Source organism: Plectropomus leopardus, chromosome 24 (assembly GCF_026936395.1).
Source record: "Plectropomus leopardus strain MGB_pleo_1.0 chromosome 24, ASM2693639v1, whole genome shotgun sequence".
Taxonomy (NCBI): Eukaryota; Metazoa; Chordata; class Actinopteri; order Perciformes; family Serranidae; genus Plectropomus; species Plectropomus leopardus.
The window spans coordinates 4,417,466-4,440,044 of record NC_142199.1 but is presented as its reverse complement, the minus strand read 5'-3'; the positions used below and the strand labels follow the sequence as shown (position 1 = coordinate 4,440,044).

Genomic DNA, 22,579 nt, shown 5'->3' with positions numbered 1-22,579 from the left:
ACATTGTTGCATTTCAGGAATGTGGCACAAAAAGCAGCTGTTTTTCTGTGATATCACTGCATTTATTGACAGGAATGTGGCACAAAACGTGGCTGTTTATTCTTGAGATATCGCTGCTTCTCCTGATGGGACAGTGGCATGAAAAGCAGTTGATATTATCGAGACATTGTTACATTTGCACTTGTTTTCTATCAACACATTGCTGCATTTCCTGTTGGGATCGTGGAATGACGAGCGGCTGTATTTGATTGAGACAAAGCAGCGTTTCTTGAGGGTATGGTGGCACAGAAGTGGTTGTTTTATCGCTTTGTTTCTTATCCAGAAGAGTGGCGTGAAAAGCGAATGTTCATTATTAAGAAAATGCGTTTGCTGCCAGGATAGCTGCTTTTTTTCTGAGACATCGCTGCTTTCACCGTCAGGAAATGTTCCCTTAAACCAGGCATTTAAAGCCAAAACATTATTGTTTCCTAACAATAACCAAGTGGGTTTTGCACGCAAACCTAACCAAACATTAACCGCGGTTTTTTCTGAAACGTAGTTCTGGTGACGGCGTTCTGACTTGGTGAATGTCCTGTAACTAGTTCCCGGTCTCAGTTTCACGCCTGTGTACCTCCACACTCACTTCTCTTGCTTTGACGGACGCAGTGAGGCCCGCCGTCGAACGCTGCTCCGTCTAACTCATCTCGTTTGCAGTGTTGTGCTGCAAAGCAATAAGACTGACGCCGCTTGAGAGCATGACAGCGATCTATATTGAGATTTTTATCACGCTCGAGGACCAAATGTATGCCTTGGGTGTTGGCAGGCATGCATCTCCGGGCATCTGGGCTCACCCACTCTCCCTGTTATATTAACTGCGTCGTGTGATGTATTATTTCTTTTGTGCAGCCTGTGGCAGCCTGTTTTACAGATTAGTGTAGTCTGGAATATGTTACTCGGGGGAAATGTTGCGTGTAAAGCTGCTATCTGTTAACACCGCTTCAATTAGCCGGAGCAGTTTCATCCTAATGATCAGAGCGACTACATGTGCTCGCAGTCGTGACAGTTAAGAAGGTATTAGAGCTGAAGAATGTTATTATTGAGGGTCTTATCAGCGGACCGGATCCGGTCTTGTTGGCCTTTCAAGGGCACACGCCTTTAGGCAACTCAGCAGTGATTAGACCCAACGACGAAAATGCAACCATCTGCTTCTTTTCTTTATCATACACGCCACATCACCGAAGCTAAAGAAACTCAGCTGTTGTTTCTGAACTATTTGAGTATTCTTCGTGATCTCCACTGTACGTCTCAAAGGGTACTTCAGGGATCTAGTTACTGTGGCAATCAGCATCCAGATCCCTCCTCAGAGGCTGTAAACTCCAGTCTCCTGGTGGCTGCAGCTCCAGCCTGGGAGAGCAGTTGTCTACGTAGGTATTTCTGCAGCGGTAAGTACACAGAGGAATAGCTGGAGGGTTCAAGAAAGCTCCGAGGACGCTTCAAACCTGGAACGTTTAGAGTTTAGCTGCGAGGAGTGTCTCCCAACAGATATAAACCCAGAACGACTCACACGAGAAGCGAGAACACACGAACACACGAACACAGCGGCATCAGTGGTATAAAAAGGAGGTTTTCAACCAGCGGCCCCTGAGGGACCTCCAGAGAGTCCCCAGAAAAATGAGAAATAGTTTATTTTCACTATTGAATTCACTATAAAAGTGAGCCTAAAGTAAGAGTCATAAGGTGCGATCTTTTGGGGAAAAGTGAGGAAGACAGACTTTGTTATTTATGCGATCTCAATGAAATCGAAACTGAAGTTCATTTTTCCTTTTTATTGCCCGTATTATCATGATTTAAGTTTGCAATTATTTAACAAAGTTGAAGTAAAAGAGATGAGGTAGGATGTTTTTATTTGCAGATTTTTAGAACAAGCTCGGGCGAAAAGAAAGACGTCACTGTATCGACGATTCTGATGCAATGTTGTATTTTTGTTTCTTTCTCTTTGTTTTACTTATTATATTCAAGTTTAATCAGTTTATTTCCTTTTATTTGTGCTTTTATTGCTTTTATTGCCTTTGTTGGTTTTGGTCCAATTGTTTGTATTATTTTATATTGACACTATGCAATTATTATGCATTATCCTTCATCTTGCAATATTTGTGCTCTTGATTTAATTTGATCTTAACTTTACCCTTGTTTCATCTCGCTTGTGTTCAGTCGGGCTGTTTGCCTTTCTGTTGTTGCGTTGTTTTCTTCTCCGTGCAATCAGGTAAAAGCCATCTGAAAATCTGCACGAAAGCCTAGTTTCAGTTGCAGCCATGCCAGCTGTACAAAATCAAAGTGTCTCTTTGATAATCAACGATCACAAAAGGATGTTTTATTAAAGAGTTTTCACTTAAAATCAGAGTGCAAACCTAAACCATGAACGTGTTATTTTGTCTCTTATTTTTCTTACACTAAATTTCTGTGCAAGTTTTTAAAAAATCCATGCTTGTTGTGAAACAGCTTTTAGAGTTTTCCTCCAGGGCATGCTGACAGTGTCAGTGAGCCACACAGGTGCTGCAGCTGCTCTCCCGTCACTTTACTAGTATGTGTAAAAATCTGAAAAAATATCCACCCCGAGAGACTCGTGTTCTCATTCTGGTTTGGTTCATCCCAGAAATTGTGTGGTAATCGAATATTCCCTGAACTGCATCTTTCCTACATTTTCCATAATGTTTTCTGACATCTACAAAGACAGCAAGTTTTTTGCATTCGGCTGTATGTGAGGAGACCTGTGTAGGAGGAAAGACTAAAAACAATCCTGATTGTTGTTTTCACTGCTGCTCCTCATGGGCCTGAAGCCTCGTTGCCTTTCTCCGCTACCAGCTAGTTAATTGCATTCACCTGCCAACCCAGGTGCAACCACTCAGTGAGTGGGGGGAAGGAAGCACAGCAGCAGGACTCTGAGCCCACAAGGCAAAGTATCACAGCTACTGCTGCACAATATGAGCAAGAGAGGGAAATTGTCTTTTTCAAAATATCTCGTATGTGAATAAAATTCTGGTTTACTGAAGCTTCTGTCAGAGAAAAAGAAAATCACTACAGTGTTAAAAACAGCAGTCCAAGCATAGAACTTTTTAATGAGTAGAAAACAGTAGAAATAAGAAGTATGAAAGTAAGAATTAAGTAAAAATATAAAAGGATAAAAATAGAGATAATAAATAAATGAAATATGTGCATTAATAAAATATTTTAAAAGTGCATTATACTTCAATTTCACACAAGTATGTAAAAAAATGTGAATGTTATGTATATATACATTGAAACTTTATGTTGTAGTTAATGTGTGCTTATGTTTAGGCACAAAAAACACTTCAAATACCCCAATATTGGGGGCACAACCCCAGCAAGAAGTGCACTGACGTCGCAGTAAAAACCAAACGCTTTTGTGTGCAACCATCCTGGCAGAACAACAACTTCTGGTAACAAAACAGCTTTTTGTGCCACTATCCTGGGAGGAAATTAAGCAATGACTCAAAAAAATGCTTTTCATGCCACTATCCAGGAAACAGAGCAGTGCTGTGTAAAAAATAGAAAAAATTCATGCCACCATCCTTGCAGGAAACAGCAATTCTCTCTTTAAAAGACAACAACCACTTTTTGTGGCACTATCCGGCAGGAAACAGTGATATGTAGAAAAAACAACCATTTTTGGTGCCACTTGCCAGTGGGAAATGCAGTGATATCGCAGTAAAAAACAACCACTTTTTGCGCAACTATTCTGGTAGAAAACACAGCAGTGCCTTGAAAAATAACCCAACCGTTTTTGTGCAACTATCCTGGCAGTAAATGCACGATGTTTCAGTAAAAAGAAGTTATTTTCGTGGTAGTGTCCCAGAAGGAAACGCTGCACTTCTTGCGTAATTTTTCAGCAGAAAATGTGGAGATTTATCAATAAAAACATCTGCTTTTTGTGGCGGTTGCGTGGCAGGAAATGACAAAGTCAGCTCATATACGACGTCGCTTTACAAAAGTGCAAATGTAAAGTATTTGAGGTTTACATTTTCTCCTGGAGACTGGGCTGAAAATTTTAAGTTGAACTCTAACCGTGAAAAATTACTTAATCATCTCCAACTGTGATGTCGTGTTTTGATGATTCAACTTTTCCGCCCCAAAATCCCGCCAGCGTGCCCTGACGTGACCTCTCTCGGCACGAGCACAATAAATTTGTAAAGAAGACAGAATCAAAAGAGCAGTTAGAAGAAACTGTGCCCGAGGATGACATCCGATATAAAATGTTGATTAGGTTTTTGCAGGTGTGGAGGATGAGCTTAAATTAGGCACACATGTTGAATGCAGATTGGACTTAAACACCCACACGGTGCCGTTCACAACTCTATTTTTACTGTCAGCTTTGAAAACTGTCATTTTATGGCCTTGGGAGACGAGAGCGCGCACGGCGTGATGGGGATCAGTGATTAGCGCAGCGGCGTGACAGTGAGGAACGGTCCTCAGGTCTCCCCTCTATATCTCGTTTTGGTCGGAAACAAGAAGAAGGAAAGCGAACGGCTGTCTTATCGCTGATTGGATTGGATTTTGGAGGAACACAATTACCAGCGGATCGAAGCTTCCCGGTGCAGGTCTTTGTACCACCTGCGGGTTCAGCCAAAATGATGGCTGCACACAGAAGCGAGGCTGCAGGCAGACGTCTCAGCCGGAGCTTCCCACTTGAAAACACGAGGGGCCAAATCGGCAATTGGTTCTGCATCACATGTCAGTAATGGGATGTCTAAACTCGAATTCAGTCGACCCGCTCGCTACAAAAGCTTATTGAAAGGGTCTTTTATTGTGGCTTGAGCGAGACATATTTTCTCCTTTTCCTCTGCTGTTGCGTATTTTTCTTTTCCTTCATGTTTTTCACTTGTACAGATGACAAAAATGTGCTTCAAAGCTAAGATTTTAAAAATCAAATTCCTTTTTTTTGTGCCTTTCATTGTTTTTCAGCCAAGTCACAAGAACAAAATCGTACCTTTTCTTACATTTGTATGTTTCATAGGAAATGCATCAATGTTTTAAAGGTGCAGTAGCATACGAGCTGAGTTTTTCATCGGGGGGGGGGGTATGATGGATGGTGCAACACATCGATGAGATGGCTGCCTGGCTGCAGACCACTGTGGGAACCCAAAATAACTTTCACCAAATCCGAGTGTTGTAAGGTAGAAATCGTGGCATTTCCGGCCCTGACTGGGACACCGAAAGTTTGTACTTTAATCCAAAACGTGATCTTTCTAACCATAAACCAAGAGTTTTTTGTTCACATTAAGACAAAAAGTTTCAACGTGTTTGCCACTTAATAAAGTGCAAATCTCACACATCAGTAGTTACATACTCGTCTGTTTTTACTACTTTTAATTTGTCTTTTTCTTTGACAATAAATAAAAACCAAACCAAAGCCGAGGCACAGTGCTTTTCAAAAGTTAAAAAGACAAAAAATGGGCTTGGCGCCTGCATGTTTTAACTGACAGTCTTCATCATACCAGCAAATAAAAACGAGTGGCAGCTCGCAGGCTGATGTCAGGAAACCAGAGCAGCGCTGGATAATTGTCACAGGTGCGATCGATGTAGAGTGTGTGCACACACACTCAGCTGAGACCCGACAAAGCACCACTGTGTTCAAGACCAGCAAACAATCAATGACAGCACATATTCCTGCAATTTCATTCAAAAACATCCATATAAAATGAACATATACATAAAATGATCACGTGAGCGTGAACATGATCGCAGAATAGCTTCCTGTGCTGAAGCTGCAGATTGAAGACTGAAACGTTTTTTAACTTTGGCAAAGCAGCGTGCCTTGGTATTTTTTGATTATGACTTACAGACAAGTTAAAAGTCTAACCTTTCCCTCGTGTTTCTTTCATCTTACGATATGTTCTCAGCCAAGACGTACTGATATCAAGTTGTCACATGATGCAGCTTTATCAGAGGACTTCCACGTCCACATATTACGCTCTAGGTGTCCTCCTTCGTCTGCTGCTGACGTTGCAGGATGCCATTACTGTGATGTCAACACAAGCGAATGGTGGGATTACGCTGCACGTGGTTATGTTTGGGCAACAAAAGCACATGGCAACCAACGCCGGGAACGTCAACAAAGGCACGCGCTGGCACGTACGGTTAGGATTAGGCAGAGGAGGCACACGGTAAGGTGCAGAAAAAACATCAAATTCAGAGAGGAAGCGAACGCTGCCCCCCCCGCCTGCCCTGTAAGGACCTTTGTGCGCCTCATATCACATTGTGACTGGTAGCGTTTCAACCTGACGCCATCCAGCAGTGCATCATACAGCCATGACAGGTTCCATCCGGCCACGTTATCAACTGACGCCTCTCGTACACGCGTCATGCGGTAGCAGCGTGTGCAGTCTGCCCGTGTAACACAGTGGACGGTTCTCAGCTAATGATGTCCAGCAGCAGTTCGTGCGGTTGAAAGGTGGCTTTTGGTGTCGGTATTTGACGACTTTGGAACGACACATTGCAAATTTCCATTTGTCTCATCGCAAATCTTCACTAATTTTTAATGATTTTCGATTAAAAATGTGTCTACTAAACAAGACATTTTGTCGTCAGCGGATCAGTTTTGAATCTTGTAGGAAAGTGACATCAGATGATAGCAAGATGTCCTGTCTCTACTGAAGACAACAGCACTAAAGTTTGGTTTGGCCACTTTCGAGGCAGGAGAAAGGTAATTGGAAAACTTGAGAGTTTGACATAAATACAATCTGAATCTGAATATTGTGTCCATAATGTTGTCTGTCTGATACTGATGCTTATTGTCTCAGAATATGCGTCACACTTGTGCGAATAATTTGACGGCAGGAATTCCATTTCTGTGTCCGAGCCGTCTGACTCCCGCATCGCGCCGGCTATCAATCTGGAGCGCATATTCCTGCTGCTGATATTTATTTGTACACTGATATAGTTTTGGTTATCCAGTGGCCCCGTTTCAAATTACATGTCAACCGAAATGTTCCCTTTCCCTCGCCATGTAATCATTGCTCAAGGTAACAAGCTGCTCCGCGCTCGGGGAGATGCTGTGCATGCTGATTTGTTGTGTGCCGGTTTTGGACCCGGGTCACATAAACCCCAGGAATCTCCCAAACTTGGCACAAGTTTGTTGTTTTCTTGCAGCAATTTCTTTCCCCCTCATGCAGACAGAGGATGGAGACAGTGAGAAGAAAAGAGCGAGTAAGCAGGAAAGGAAAAATGAGAAAAGTTAGTTCGAGGAGGGGAATCAAGGAATTAAAAAAAATGTTTAGAACAAAAGCGTGAAAGGTCAACTGAGAAGACGGAGAGAGTCGTGCGGGAGAGACAGAAATAGAGAGAGGCAAAACTGAAAGGGAGACGAGGAGAGACACGCGGGAGAAAGAGAGACTCGGAGGAAGGAGAGGATAGAAGGGGGCGGGGGCCGCCGTTAGCAGGGCTGTCAGGTGCTGTCAGGATGATGAATGGGAGGCCAGCGCGGGCTGTGAGGGCTCTGATGGGAGCCGCTGAGCTTTACATCACTCTCCTGAGTGTTTGTGAAAGGTTATTAAAGGCGCTTAAATCACCAGGCTCTGACACGGGCCCGCTACCAGCCACCAAACTTCCCCAAACTGCCGCCAATGACAACGACTCCAGAGTCAAAAAGCTCCCGAGCTGCGACAAAAAAAGAGCGGGCCCTCAGGTACGGATGTGTGCTGAGAGGAGCGAGGAGGTGATGACACGCGGATGGATCGTCTTTTTTCGGGGAATAATGTAGGTTAAACAGGTTCAGCGGCACTCATCCATCATTATGGAACCGCTGAAGAATACGCTTATTGTTATTGGATGTCAACTTTGTCCAAGAATGAAAGAATATTGATTCTTCAAAGTCTTGTTTTCTGAAAAACGGTGAAAAAAGGAAGCGTTCCTAAAGTCATGCTGATCTTTTCTTCGTCTGACTCAAAGGATGGAAACTGTCCTGGCATTCTCGCCCCCTCTGCTCTCCGCAGCTACCATTTTCAGTTTCCCCTCCGCCACAGTAAAAACAGCAACCTCTGCCACGTCAGAAAAAGTTTTGACGAAAATTTGGATCGTGCAAATTCTAGTTAATTCTTGCAAAGATCTTCAAAGAATTAAACAACTTGTGGCAAAAGAAAGTAAATGTGTAGTTGATAGTAAAAACTTTTTTTTTAATTAAAGTATTTCATATCAATTAAACACTGACATAAAATTTGGAATGTGGATAGTTGCTGTCCACATCGAGGTACCTCAATTATATAGAAAAGTCATGTATTTAGCATAAACCCTGATGACAAATTGATGAAAAAAAAACTATTTTCGCAGTTTTAGGGAATGCATTAGTGCCGCCAAAAGTGTGGGACAAATTTCTTTTATAATATAACTGTGATCAACGTGATGTTTGAACGCTCTGAGCAACAAAATACAACACATCCTCTCTGAAGCATCCTCTCTGAAGTTCCACATTACAACTTAAAATCTCATGAAAGCAGCGATGTCAGAAGAACGACTTCTCAACTCAGGAGATGGGACCGTCCAAGGAGCACGACAATTTAGCATTTGTATCATTGAAACATTACGTTTTAGTACCTCAAAACTCTTCTGAAGTGCAGTGTGTGAGTAAAAGCACTTGCTTGCGCAGCTCCTGTGTTTTACTGTTGGGTTTAACTTTTGACCTCTAATAAAAACTTTGGTCGCTGTGAGAACTATAGTCCACTTCACTACCCTGAGAAATGTATCCTACCGCAGCCAATTAAATGACAGGCAGGTCTGAGGATGAGACGAACGGAGCTGCGTTGCATGTCAGCTAAAGGAGTTGTGCTTGCAGCTCGGTTGCGCAGCACCGCATCGAACGTCCCGTTCGATTGGCTGCCTCTCTGCTGGGACTCGGATCAGAATCAAAAATCTCTCTTTGTTAAAGTGAGACTCTGCCTTGTACGACGATGTAATACCTGTTTGAAATTCTGCCTTTGCTCGGGAGGTCAAACGGTAGAGTCAAGGACACTTAAGCAGTGTTTACTCGCTGCTCTTTCCACCTCCCTGCTGCTAAACATCCGGCCAAATTTGTCATTTTCTTGCAGATAATGAAAAATAATCGTGAAACTAACATTTTTGCACATGCAGTGCAGCTCAAAATGACAGCGCCCGTGCTACAGTCCTATAAAACATTTGAATATATAATGGTGCTAATAAAAGCTGAAGCATATTCCACCTACAAATCCTGCATAATTATTGTAATTCATGGGTGTAAATGCTTTAAACCCATATATCTGATCCTCGCTTTGAGCTCCTGAGGTCAAACTCACAGAATGAATTCAGATTTTTTTTCTCTCCAGTCTCATACACAGTTGTGTTTTGAACTTGTATTGAGTCTTTTTTCAGATTATGGATTTTTGTGTCAGGGTGTGTGTTGGGGCGGCAGCAGAGTAAGAGAGGGGGCCGCCCAATAGAGCCGGGGCGAGCAGGCTGGAGGCCATTTCATGGTCTCTGATCCTCATTTGTCATTCAGCAGCGTTAAATACTAATAGGCAAATACCTGCTGACACAAGAGGGCGAGGCGATCGAAAGCAATTAGGCGTCTTTTTCTATGAAAATCTGCAAACAATTCCAACGGTGGCAAAGAAAAACCCCAGAGTTTAGCGACTTTGTTAACACCTCAGGAGGTATTTCAAAGGTAAAGTTGACATTGCAACTCAACAAGAGTTGCTCTGACCATCTGAAAAGTCTTCTTGCCGAAGTCTGTGACATACACGAATGGTAAAAAATTCAATTTATTCATCTTCATGCCTCTGCCGGGAGGAAAGGAAAAATTATGCAAACCCTGTGACAGTGTGTGTCCCTGTATCCTGGGAAGACTTTCATTGAGGGCAGGTGCTATTTTTTCTGACTCTCTCAAAAAACTCACACATTTTCCTCATACTGTAAAAAGTTGCATACATCTACACCGGAGGGCTGCCCCGCTTTTCTATCACCTTAAACCGCCTCCAGCGCGCGCCATTAAATGAAGAAACTGATTTATTCTCAAACAATCAACTCAGAGTGCAGCACATTATCTCCTAAACGTGATACATCGAGGCCAAACAATCAATAATTTTCAAATAAACTTGAATATCATGCATAAAAATGCCCCTCTTACAGGAACATGAGCTTTAGCAACACATCTTGAATGTATGCTGCGCTAGATTTATAAAAAAAAAACCCAAAAAACCCCAAAACAATACAACGTACTGTATTGTTATATATTGTAATGACTCGTACTGGGGTAGTCCGTTTCAATAACCATTTATTACACAGTTCAAGTATATGTTGGGGTATTTATCTGCCCAAATCTTCCTATTATACGGTGCTTGCGGCGATTTCTAAATGTTAAAAAACCTGCTTTATTGAGGATTTTATTCCGTCACTGACTGCTGACTCCTCACTCCCCTTTTCCCCTCTAACTACTGGACCAATCAGCCGAATGTTTTGTCTGTATAACTGTTTGCTAAAGGAACTCTTGAGGTTGCAGCAATTCACAATTGGTGGTGGCGTTTTTTTGGGGGGACGCCCATGAAATGCACTTCTGCAGGTCTGCAGGAATTGCCCATAGTAGCTGCAATCAGCTCAGGCGGCCAGCTGGCGAAGATCTGCACAATACTAAGTGCACTCATCTAGTTTTATTCTTATTTCCCTGCTTTTGCTGTGGAAGTTCCTGGTGTCTCAACCTGGTACGTTTACGGTTAAATTAGCATCTGCTAATTGTTCAAACAAATCAAAACAAATACAACTGAGGTGATCCTCCCAGCTCCTTCTGTATATCATCTAAATATACAATGCAACCTTAAAATCCATTACCGACCAAATTCATGAGTTGTTAAAATATAAATAGTGCGTTACGTAAGCCAAATCCCATTACTGTGTGAGAGAACAGGCCAGCTGGTGTTATGAGTACAGATATTTCATGAGCTTGTGGGGTTAATGGCATCTGCCAGTACCTCTTTAATCGACTGAATTTGATCTTTTGCTGCACCAACTTAGTCTTTACAATCTTTTATTTACTTGCGATTGCTTTGCGAAAGTCTGTATAATTTCGTGGTGACTTCCTAGATTTCTCAACGAGCAAACGAGGACAGTGCACAGGTGAGTTCAGGACTTCATAAAAAGGTAGTGACCAGGTGCATCCAAAAGGAAGCTACAAAAATCACGAAAATGGCACAGAAAAAAACACAGATTGGGGGGCTGTTTTAACTTTCACTGGCTATACTGTTTACAGACATTAGCCACATACCTGCATATTATACACTGAAACATCTGATTAAGTGTCTTCAAATCTAAAAACAGCCTGTAATGGCAAATAAAATGCTTGATAGGAACTAGCAGCATGCCTGTAAAGCACCTTTATGGGCAAAACCAACGAGCTGTGAACAATAAGTTGTTTTAATACTCACACTGAGTCTGTCTCCTGCTTTGCCATCCAGGGACGCTTCCTTGTGCAACAAATTGTACTGAGAAATCCTCCTGCTGTCCTTCTCCAGATGTGAGTACATGTCGTGCTGGTAGTAGTCCATGATTGACAAGGATTTCTCCACGCTGCTTCTCTTCAGGGTCTCCTCGTTCTGGTCCACTGTGAACAAAATAACTTGTTATAGAAAATAAGAGAAAGGATCTCAATAAAATCTGCAGCTGATGTCTTTATCGGTGCCTGTTAATGAATACATGAACTTCATGAACCAGACCTGAGTCACTCTTCTTAGATCTGTTGATGAGGGTCCTTTGTGGCGAGCTTCCGGTTCCCTCCGGCTCAGTCTCGGTTTCGCTGCTGCTCCCAGAGTACGTGCACACTTGCAGAGCTCTTTCCTGTTCATAGATACAAAAAAACGGTTTAAAATACAGATATGAGGCAATTTCAAAGCCTAAGAGCGGCTCTATTATGTTGTCAGTTGTGGAGAGAATAAAGAAGTAAGAATGTGAACCAAAAAAAATCTAACAACAAAAATCTTTAAAAACAGCTTTGTGAAGTTTTTCGCCTGCAGCCAATTGTTAGAAAATAACAGTGTCTTGTCTAGATTTCTTTTAACTTTCTAAAACCTGTAAATTTTGAATACTTTCATACAGATTTGTGCACATTGGGCCTCATGCAGGAAGCAATTTGATAACAAATTATCTCTTATTTTTGGTCATCCCCACCATTTGTTCTTGTTTTGTCAGTTCCTATTGATTTCCAGGTTTAACCATTATTTTCTTATTTTCTAGGAGAAAATCATATGAGTAGTCAAGAGCACGCTTCCTGAGACAAGAGAAAAACATCTTGTACTCACAGTCCACAAACTGTTTGTCCAACGCGATAAAAATGTGCTTTAAATTTAGATTTTTATATATTGTAGAGTGCTTAAAATGTTCCAGAACATCAACAGAAGACTTAGCAGGAGCGTAATATGTAGACATGGAAATCTACTGCAAGGCGGCAATATGCGATGACTTGTGAGACCGTGTTAATATTACATGAACGTCGCTGTCACTCTGAACTTTTCGCCGAGCCCCGTTCAAACCCTCAGTCGTGTACAGCCCTAGATTCATTATTCAACACAGCTAAATAAGACAAGATTTCGATTGTAAGAACGTTTGGTGCCTCTGGAGCAGAAAATTAACAGAAAATATGAGAGAAAATTAAAAGCATGTTTCTGCATGAGGCCCATTGTGATGTAAAAGACTTACACCGGGCATATCATGGTCCTGGGCTTTCATCCTCCTCTCTGTTTCCTTGTCTTTGTCCTCTGTGGAGATGCTGCTGCGTGGAGCACAAAGACTCAACCTCTTTGTCCTGATTGCATCTATAAGTCAAACGAGACAAAAGAGAAATGAGGCGTACAGTAAATAAAAGACACGCTCTGGTATCTGCATATACACTGAGAAAATGAAAACATCATTCTGTTTCTCAGCAGACAGCGAATGAAAACATCCATTCACTCATCCAACTGCCTACACATCCATTTTTCTGCACATGTGAATGGAGTCACACAATCCACGCCATCAAACATTAACGGCGTCCACGCTGCGATTGTTCCCCGCCATGACTCCTGGCAGCCCAGATATAACAGCTTTCAGCTGTCGGCCCCAAATGACGAAGCGCTGCCTTATTATCACTCTGCTGCCCACTGCTGTCTCGGACAGACGCCAATATAATTGTCTCTTTTAACATTCAGCAGCATTACAATAACTGCCCGCTTTTGGCCGGAGCTCTGTCGCCATCTGAAAACTCTGCATTAGGATCATTAAAGTCCATTCACCTTTTTTTCCCCTTCGCCTATTAAGAAGCAAACAATGTGACCGTTTCTTTTCTGGCATCCCAAAGCGTTGTGATTCTGATAATGATAGAAACATATGATAAAGAAATACAGTTAAGGCTCTTTTAATCAACTCGTACCGCGGGGAAGGCTCAACAGGAGCCGCCGACAGTTGTGACTCAAATTGCTGCCTCTGCAGTGCCACCGCAGCGCCGAGGCGAAATAGATGCACCGTAAGCATAAAACCCAGTGTGTGCTCGCTCATCCCTGTGTGTTATTGTAGCTTTAATCAGCCATCTGATTGCATCCTACCCGCCACCTTTTCTGCCGCGCGTCACGCCAAACACACAAGCAGAAGGTGCTTTATGATCTATGGCTGTGTTGACATGCTTATCTGATTGCATCTGTTAGATTTCCTCGGGGCAGGGAAGTGTGTGGGTTTCTATAAGGACACAAAGCCCGTTTGTCATCTCAGACGTCAGTGTTGATGCATGAGCTTCAAAATTAGCTGAACAAACAAGGTTCTTCTTTTAATCAGAGTCTAATAACTTCCTCGTGTCTGGGAGCCTTGAGCTGCAGGAAAGTGTGTTCACATAAAGTACAGTGGCATTCAATATTTCACTTACTTCTTGAAAGGTAAAACAAGCCGTCTGAGGCTTTTAAGGTTGATAAAAGTTGCTTTTATAGACATGCATTTCAATTATTTCCCTTTTTGGCCTTGACTGATACAATCAAATAAAAAAAAAGGCATTGTTCTTCGTCATTTGGTGCCTTGAACCGTGCTGCGTTCAGACGGCATCACAAATATTTAAACCTTGAAATCTGAGCTTATCTGACTTACCTGAGGACGCGAGTTTGGGCAGGCGGCTCTGGGTGTCGTTACTGCACGTCACACTGGGGTCGGACAGGGAGTGACCCATGGTGCTGGGGACATGCGGGCGGGTTTTTGGGAGGGAAGGCACTTTCACATCAGGTTGTGAGGGGTCTGGGTGAGAAGAGGGAGGCTCCCGATGGAGGTCAGAGGAGCCGGCGGTCACCCCATCCGGGCTGGACTCAGATTTGGGGATGTGGCGACCGCTGGCCCGGGTGACGGAATCGGGGAGAGGGAAGGTGCCGATGCCGCTATCCAGGGTTCTCATCTGACAGCCGGAGCCTAAAGTGACAGGGAGAGGAGAGTGACGTCTGGGAGAAGCCGGGGACAACAACAGAGGAGAAGAGAGGAGGACTTGGATTCACATGCAACGGAAAGGGTTGTGAGTAAAGAGGGCGTCTGTGGCAGGTTCAGTAACACGAGGCCGGCAGGAGAAGGGAGAAAAGAAAGCAGTTTAATTTGATGTAGAAATATTTCAGATTAAAAAAAAGTAGGATTGCATTTAGGGATGTCAACGTTATTTTTGATCAGTTGTGCAAATGGGTCTATGAGTTAATTTTAATTTAACAATTTTGATGAAAAAACAGTTGCTGCCGGCAGCTTCATGATGCAACAGACTTAAAAAGAAAAATTTAGGCCTATTAAATTAAAATATAAACAAAATCATCAGGGATTTGGACAATTATTATTGTTGCTTGTTATTTCATTGTGCAATGTGTTTGAGATCACAGCTGCAGCTCAGTCGACAAATGAGCCCTGGACTGGTCAACAAATGGATAAATATTCACAGAAGACATCCAGTGTCAGATTTATCATTCTGGATTTATTTTATATTCTGTAAAGCTCTCTGAGGCAAACCATGTTTTGTGATAATGGACTCTATAAATAAAATTGACTTGACTTGACTTGACTTATAAAATCTCCGAAGTGACACGGTAGTTCAAGGCTGCATTAGAAAGCCTCTGAACTGGAAACAGTTGCGTAAGAGTGGCATGATGGCTAAAAAAAAGAAAAAGTCCCAGTGTCCCAGAGATGTTCAACATTAGTAACATAATGACATACAACATTGTTGATCACCGAGGGAACGTCTATCAGCCCAGTCGCCACTAAAAAATGTTGGCATTGTACGTTTCAGCAAACTACGAATGTTAAATTTGCAGGTTTCAAACGTATCATATCTGTGTTTCTGAAGTGTTACAGTATATATGCACATTGCAGCTGTTCCCAGCAGTTTTAGAGCAACGAAACCTGGGTGTTTTTCACGGACAGATTGCAGCATTTCCCCTCAGCGTTTAAGCCACAGAACCTGGGTGTTCTTGACTGACACATTGTGGTGTTTCATAGAGATAATTAAGCCAATTGAAGCTGGATGTGGTTTACTACCCCATCCCAGCTGTTCTAGCCGCTTTGAGCAACTAAACACGATCATTTCCAACCATCATAACCGCCATAAGTAGTTTTGGTGCTTAAACCTAAACACACTTTTCACGCTTCTTCACTTCAAGGTATCCACTACAACACAATACAAAATGTAGCCCATCAGTGTTTCTCAGAGATGCACAATGCAAACATGTTTTCCAGCATTCAGGTTGCTTCTACAGTATCCAGAAAGTCAGGTTTTTCTCAACAGTCCTGCACTAAGTGGTGAGGCGTAGCTTAGCTGGAAAAGCTCTACTTCAGTGATACATTGTGCAGTTTATTTTGAGATAACGTTTCATTAGACATCACATGCATTTTTACTTGTCCCATTTGACGACTGCATGACTAATTCCAATCCTCAAACAAAGTTAACGTTGTGCCCTGATTCATTTGCCGTTTTTCTTTAAAATTAACCTGTAACTTACTGGTTAATGGGCTATTGTAAGCAGAATTAACAGAATATGACTTCTCTAACTGCAGTCATAGCCGCTGGTGGCTCCACCCTGATGCACCTCATCATATCGTCCCTATCAGACGCTCTTGTTAAAACCATTTCTAGCCATAAAAACAGATGCACAACCCTAACATGATATGACACAATAAAGCACCCGCTGCCAGTAATTCTGAACAAAACACACATTTGAGCCGCAGCCCGAGGCCACGTTCCCTGGATCCATCAAAGTGCACGCTGGGTCGTAATCAGGAGAAACGACAGCGAGTAGCAACAGATGGACGTCGTTTGGAAGCCACAGTTTGCAGAGCCTTGACTCGGGCTGGAACAGATGGACGGCCATTGGGCTCAGCCCAGGTCCTTGTAACTGTGAACGCTCACGGCCAACAGTCACATCAGATAATAATTTGCAACTTTTTGCTGAGATTTGTGAAAGTGGAAAAGCTCGTTATGTTTGATCTTTTTTTGTGTTGCTTTGCATCATATCTTCCAGTCCTCTGCAGACAACAGTTCTGCTCTCAAAACACTGGTGAGTGAAAACTCTGAGAGCAGACGTATTTTTTCTGGTGGATCGATATTGACAGGCTCTGCTTCTCGGCTGTATAGCTTTGTCTCGATGGGATGCCGAAGCACAAACACAGTTCACTCATGAGCATTTCCTTCTATGGATAAAAGTTCTCCCTCAACACTGCTGGGTATTACAGCTGACTTTCAAGGGTTTGCATTTACATTTGGATCTAAAGCTTTACACTATTGATCCATTTTGTCTCTGGGTGCCATTAGTGATGCGCTGAAGGAACAACGGCGTTCTCCTCTGGATGCCAAACCATTGTCAATGCGTTCACAGATGAGGGAATTCATATATTTGTTAAAACTTGTTGAAACTTGAGCTGTCAGTGTTGTTGTTTACGTGTACTTTTGGTTTTTCCCTGACTTGTTTCTGACAGTCAACACCATACTGAGCACGGAGAACCTGTGAAAATGAGTCCTCTGTGTTTGGATGTACACATACACCGGGTTCACTGCACAGATGGCCTGTTGCTTGAGTCACTTGAGGACCTTTGCTATGAAAATATAATTGACATACAAGCAAAGACGTGTGCTTATTTGCGTGTGTGAGGAAAATAAAGGTGCAGAGAGCCATAGATTACACAGCTGTATAATTGAATGCCAAGCCTGGCAGTTAAAAATGCCCCTTATAACCAAACCATAACAAGCTCCACAGTAATTCTGCCCAGAGGCAACAACAACTGGACGTAATGTAGTTTTTCAGGAGCTCCCTATCACTTCTGTATACAACCTCCGGGGTTGGAGGGGAGAAGGCAGGTTTGTTGATACCTCCATAGCATGAAATGAGCTTCATGCAATGAGGAGGTGTCACAGGGAGGAGAGAGAGTCATCACTAAAAGCACAACTGTATCTAGGAGATATTTCTGGGTCAGCAATTAGATGAAAATGCAATAATAGTTGACACAAATTTTAAAGTCATTCTTACAATAGAGATTTGGGAGGCGGACTGCTCGGTTCAGGTTGGGAAAGGATGCTTGCATACGAACAGCAGTCAGTCATGGTTGCAACACCAATCTTTTTTTTTAAAAATGCAAACTTTAATCACATTTTGAAGTGAGCCAACCAATCCAGCTTCCAGCTTACCCCTGTGAGGACTTGAACTGGGATAAAATAATTAAATCGTGCCGCTCTTCTAGACTTGGCGAATGTTTTCAGACCAAACTGATCAAATTCTGATAGTGAAATGAGTAATATTGATGGGTTGTGATACTCTAAAATAATTTACACCGTTTACTGCCAAAACATGAGCTACATAGGAGTCTGCGACGGAGCCTATGAGTCATTAAAGGTCACGGTGTAAGATCTGCTGAGAATTACTGCAATAATTTGATGCTTTGCATCATCTTGTGGTTGCTTGCATGTAGCCCTGTGAGTTTCCAAAATAGAGTTTAGATCAGCACCCAGTGAAATAATTGCTGAATCATTGGTATTGATCAACGATGCCGTCAAACCCTTGCAGATATATTAGGGTCATTCTGTGCTGTGAGCCAGTCGAAATGTTATTTATTGTCTCTGTGTGAGTAAAAAAAAAACAAAAAACACTGCCTTGTGGGAAGTTCTGCTAAGACACAATAACTGACCGGCACAGAGTGAACTTCAAAGTCCACATTCATAACGTGGATTTTGCTCGAGCTGCTTGCATCATAAACTGGCTGGATGTAAACTATTTATATGATGGATGTGTTTGTCTGGAGTTCGGCCTGTGAACGCTGCACTTTGGAGATTCGTGACATTAAAGCAGCGCTGAGGAGCATTAAGCACCCACAGCCGAAACCTTTATGAAATATTTACTTCATACTGTCTGGAAGTGCAGAGCTGGTGGAATATAAAAAAAGGCAGTCTGTTAATCAGAATACAGACACAATTAAGCGTTTCCTTTTTTTGGCGCTGTGGCTGTTACCCATCATGAGCTCATTTTCACACTTGCTGCTCGAGCCAAAACTATTTCTTGACATGTTTTGAAAAGTTACTTCTCAGCTAAACCTAAAATAAAAAAAATAAAAAAAAAGAAGTGAAGTTGAGAATCAGTTTTTTGGCTCCATTGAGAACAACACTCAGCCTACCAAAACATACATAGTTTAATTATACATAAGAACTCACTGTTTTGAAGTTGGAGTCTATTTTTTCACAATAAGCACTGTGTGTATATTGGGGATTAGAAAGTGGCTTAAGAACTTTTACAGCCAGTTAGTAATATATTATATAAAAATAAGGATTGAAGCAGAATGAAATAAACGAGAATGGTTTTAACCCTTTGAAACCTGCAGCACAATCACTTTTCTTCAGAAGCCTTTCACACGTATTCAAACCTTTGAGCAAGCTGGTGTGATTTCTATCACAAACGTGGAAAAAAAGGAAATAAGCAATTTGGTAGGAAAAGTTCCACAAACTACAAAAAAAAAGTAGATTAAGACGCATGTGCCTGCAGAGTGCAGAGTGGTGTCTCTAATAACAAGGATTTTCTTAAAATTACATACAGAACCTTTTACAATTCAAAATACTAAATGTATGAAAAAAACAGGACTATTTTCCCTTCGAATTTTGACTCAAGTTATTGAAAAAGGGACTCTTTCCAGCTAATCTCAATTCCCGCTGCTCGCTACGGTGCTATATTACAAGAGATGAGTCATTACGACCTTTGAGATGGATCACTGCGACAATTTCTCAAATATCCAACCGAGTGACAACTGAGTGACAAACACGCTGCGCTCCAGGAAACAGCGGTCACACCCTCTCTCTGCATGCCGCATCACATACTACAATGCAAGTTTGTCCCAATGCAATAATAACAATCATCATCCCGTCTCACAAATTGTTTGATGCATCTATTTTTTCACTTCCTCAGCTGCTCAGGCATTGTAAAATATCACCCCGCTGCACATCAATCACCTGACTAGATTGTCAACATGTTTTTTTTGCAGCTGCTACTTTTTTCCCCTCAGTAATGGCAAGTCTGGCAGCGAGGGGAATTAGTTGGCGAAGGAATTGAATTGTCAATCACATCAGGAAATCACAGCTGTAAAATGTGTTAATGCTCCGTTGCGCTGGATGATTTGTGATGGCTAGTGACAGCTCTACGTATGGTACTCAACGAAACTGTACTGGGTGAGGTAAACACTTGCAAATATGAAACTTAGTGGCTTAAAACAGGCAACATCATGACAACTTGTGGAAGTAAGAAGAGCAAACGTTGAAAAAAAAGAATATTTCACACAAGATGGGATTTGAACATTTGTAAAATTCAAATAAAAACGTGTTTTTTGTTTGTTTTTGTGAGTAGTAGAAATGCCCCTTTAGAACCAACAGTAATGCATGGGCTTACCTATCATGTGGTCTTGACAGGCTGTGTCTGGGATGTGTCCCTCCTCATTTTCAGCCTTCAGGTTGATCTTCTGAGTCATTATAAGGGTCTAAAATATTAACAAACACTGCATGTTGGTGATACAAACATCAAAAAGCAGCCAAAATGTGCAATTATAAATAGGATTCACCAAAATATGCAGCATATAAATGTATTTTAGATTCTAAATGTACCTTTGTTTGTCTACAAATGTTACTTAACATAAAATATTCATTTATAAAGCCTCTTTTGGGGTATTTTGCAGAAGAAAAGTGAGAACGGATCAGTTATAATACTTTCAGATTTAAGAATTATTATTATTTTGTCCACTACAAACAGCAGTATTTCTAACTTATCCAACTATTTTACAGACTTGATTCAGTAATGTTAATTGAAGTTGATATAACTTTAGTTGTAGGAGTGCAAGAACTGCAAAGAAAGGATGGAGTGAGGCAGTGTCTGGACATGGGTGATGACTTTATAATCAACCATTACCGTTAATAAAAATGCAGCGCTGTGACAATAGAGACATTTCATACACAAGACATTTATCACAATACACATTCAATACGTGTTGGACCTGGGGACATACCTGACTGTCTTTCCCTACATAATTCCAATTTCAACAGTTTCAGTACTAATCAATATATAGACTCTCCCACCGAAAATCTGTATTTTTGCTGTAAAATCTGAACTTTTTAAATGGTCATACAATAAACGTATTACATGACTCAGGTCATTATTTCTCGTTGAAAGTGAAGCAGTTACAACCGTCTCAGTGTTACACGGTTTCCTTTCTCTTTAAAGTTTTGTTCACAAAGAAGTAAGGCAATAGTCATACTTTCCTGTCTTACTTTAATTGGGTTATTTGAAAAAAAGAAGTGTTTTTTAGGGTGGTGCAAGAGAGGGAGCTTGTAGGTCATAAAGTGTCCCTCTTTTGTTGTATTTCTGTGGGGAGAAGATAGAGAGAACGCTCGGAGGACGGTATTAAATGGCCCCTTTGTCAAATTGAGTGCCTGCGATAAGAGGCTCCTCCATGTTATCAAAATTCCACATCATCTGGATTAAATTTCCTACATTATGCAGTGAGACTCTCTTTGTGTCACTCTCCTCCTCCATTCAGCTTGCTCCTTACACCTTCTTTTTTTTTTATTCAGGCTCTCGCAAGCACTCTCCATTATTTTTTTGACTGACAGATAAAAAAGAACCGCAAGGTCACAATTTTGGCCTTTTGCTTACAAAGTGATTTGATTTAAAGAAGCTACATGCATGGCCTGATGATGTGGTTTGAAAACTTTCAGCCTTGCAGGAACAACAACAACAACAACAACAACACTGGCCGGGGCGGATAATGAAAAGGTAGGCGATGAATTGTAGGAGTCAAAGCACAATGTGAATCAATAGCGAGCCTTCAGGGGGGTTTAACGCTGAAGAGGCGGCGCTGCTGTGGATGTGTTTGTGAACATGTACTGTACAAGTGTGAAAACCTGTGGGAATTTGCATGTGTGCGTACGTGCCAACAGCCTGTCAAAACACCGTCAGAGACAAATAAGCGGAGCTCAGCACAGACGCAGTCAGTTGTGTTGTTGTTTGCTCACTTACATCAGTATCTGGACAGATCTCCATATCTCCCTTCATTTCGCTGTGTTTCTTGGGCGTGGACATCCCAGGCGGCGACGCAGACACACAGTTGCCCTTCACAGCGGTCCTGTGAGGAAAACAAGATTGGATCTGTTTTTATATCTGCGTGCCGAGCTCCTCCTTTATCAACTCGCCAGGTGGAAAGCGAGCCTGCTGCTGAATTGCATTGACCTGATCTTTTGGATGCAAACATATGTGCACGCAGAAATGCCGTCAAACGTTTAACAAACTCTGTGAAGTGCTCAAGAGATATAAATCTGTCAGACGCGATTTGAAGTAGCGAATCGATGAAGTGAAGGAGTATGAGATGTGCTTTTCCTCCAGTGTACTGACGATGTGTCTGGATGCCGGTGCGAGAAGTGCTTATGCTCCCCGTAGTGGAGTCATAACTCAAACAGACAGCTTCTGTTTGTGCCATTTATTTATCTCTAAACACACAGGTTTAACGCAGCCATGGCTCATGTTTCATTTAAAGTGTGAGTTCGTCTGCTGTCTTTCACGTGTTTTTCAAATTCAAACTCTCACTGAGCTGTTTTCAAAAAGCAATGACGCAGGTTACAGATGTGGACACTCAGCCGGTCCTCACTACCAACTCCTCACATACTGTCACTTGTAAGTGATCTGTGCGTCAAATACTGATGCAGAGAGGCAGCTTACGCGGCGGTGAGATACACACCGAATGCTGGCAGATACTGATGTAGCTGTCAACAACCCAACTTGTCAAACATTAGGGTTGGGTATTGTTTGGGGTTTTTCCAATACGAGTGCCAAAACGATACTTTTATAACGGTACTAGTGCCGAAACCAACACTACTTTTAAAATAAAGCACAAAACAACGATCAAAGTCACGACAGAATGGCCTTTTTTTAAAATTGTGCAAGCCAATTTGAACTTGAAATTAAATATACTAACTATATTAACTTATACTTATAACACATATAAATACAATACAAAACACTATTTACAAATTCACATAGCATTCACATAATCAATAACAATAATTAAATAATAACAGTTACTGACAGCA

General features: G+C 41.8%; 1 protein-coding gene across 6 annotated transcripts in view; it reads right to left on the bottom strand.

The window, feature by feature from the left end:
- LOC121962709 (nck-associated protein 5-like) overlaps positions 1–22,579 on the bottom strand; it is a 190,666-nt gene that overhangs the window by 3,471 nt on the left and 164,616 nt on the right. For 5 of the 6 annotated variants that reach the window (XM_088074807.1, XM_088074809.1, XM_088074808.1 and 2 more), the window contains 6 exons: positions 21,513–21,618; positions 19,893–19,980; positions 14,101–14,412; positions 12,691–12,806; positions 11,712–11,832; positions 11,424–11,599 (listed from right to left, as the gene is read on the bottom strand). In XM_088074807.1, the coding sequence (XP_087930933.1) occupies positions 11,424–11,599; positions 11,712–11,832; positions 12,691–12,806; positions 14,101–14,412; positions 19,893–19,980; positions 21,513–21,618 (919 nt within the window). Of the gene's footprint in view, positions 1–11,423; positions 11,600–11,711; positions 11,833–12,690; positions 12,807–14,100; positions 14,530–19,892; positions 19,981–21,512; positions 21,619–22,579 lie in introns of those variants that run through there. The other variant, XM_088074811.1, reaches the window with a different exon arrangement.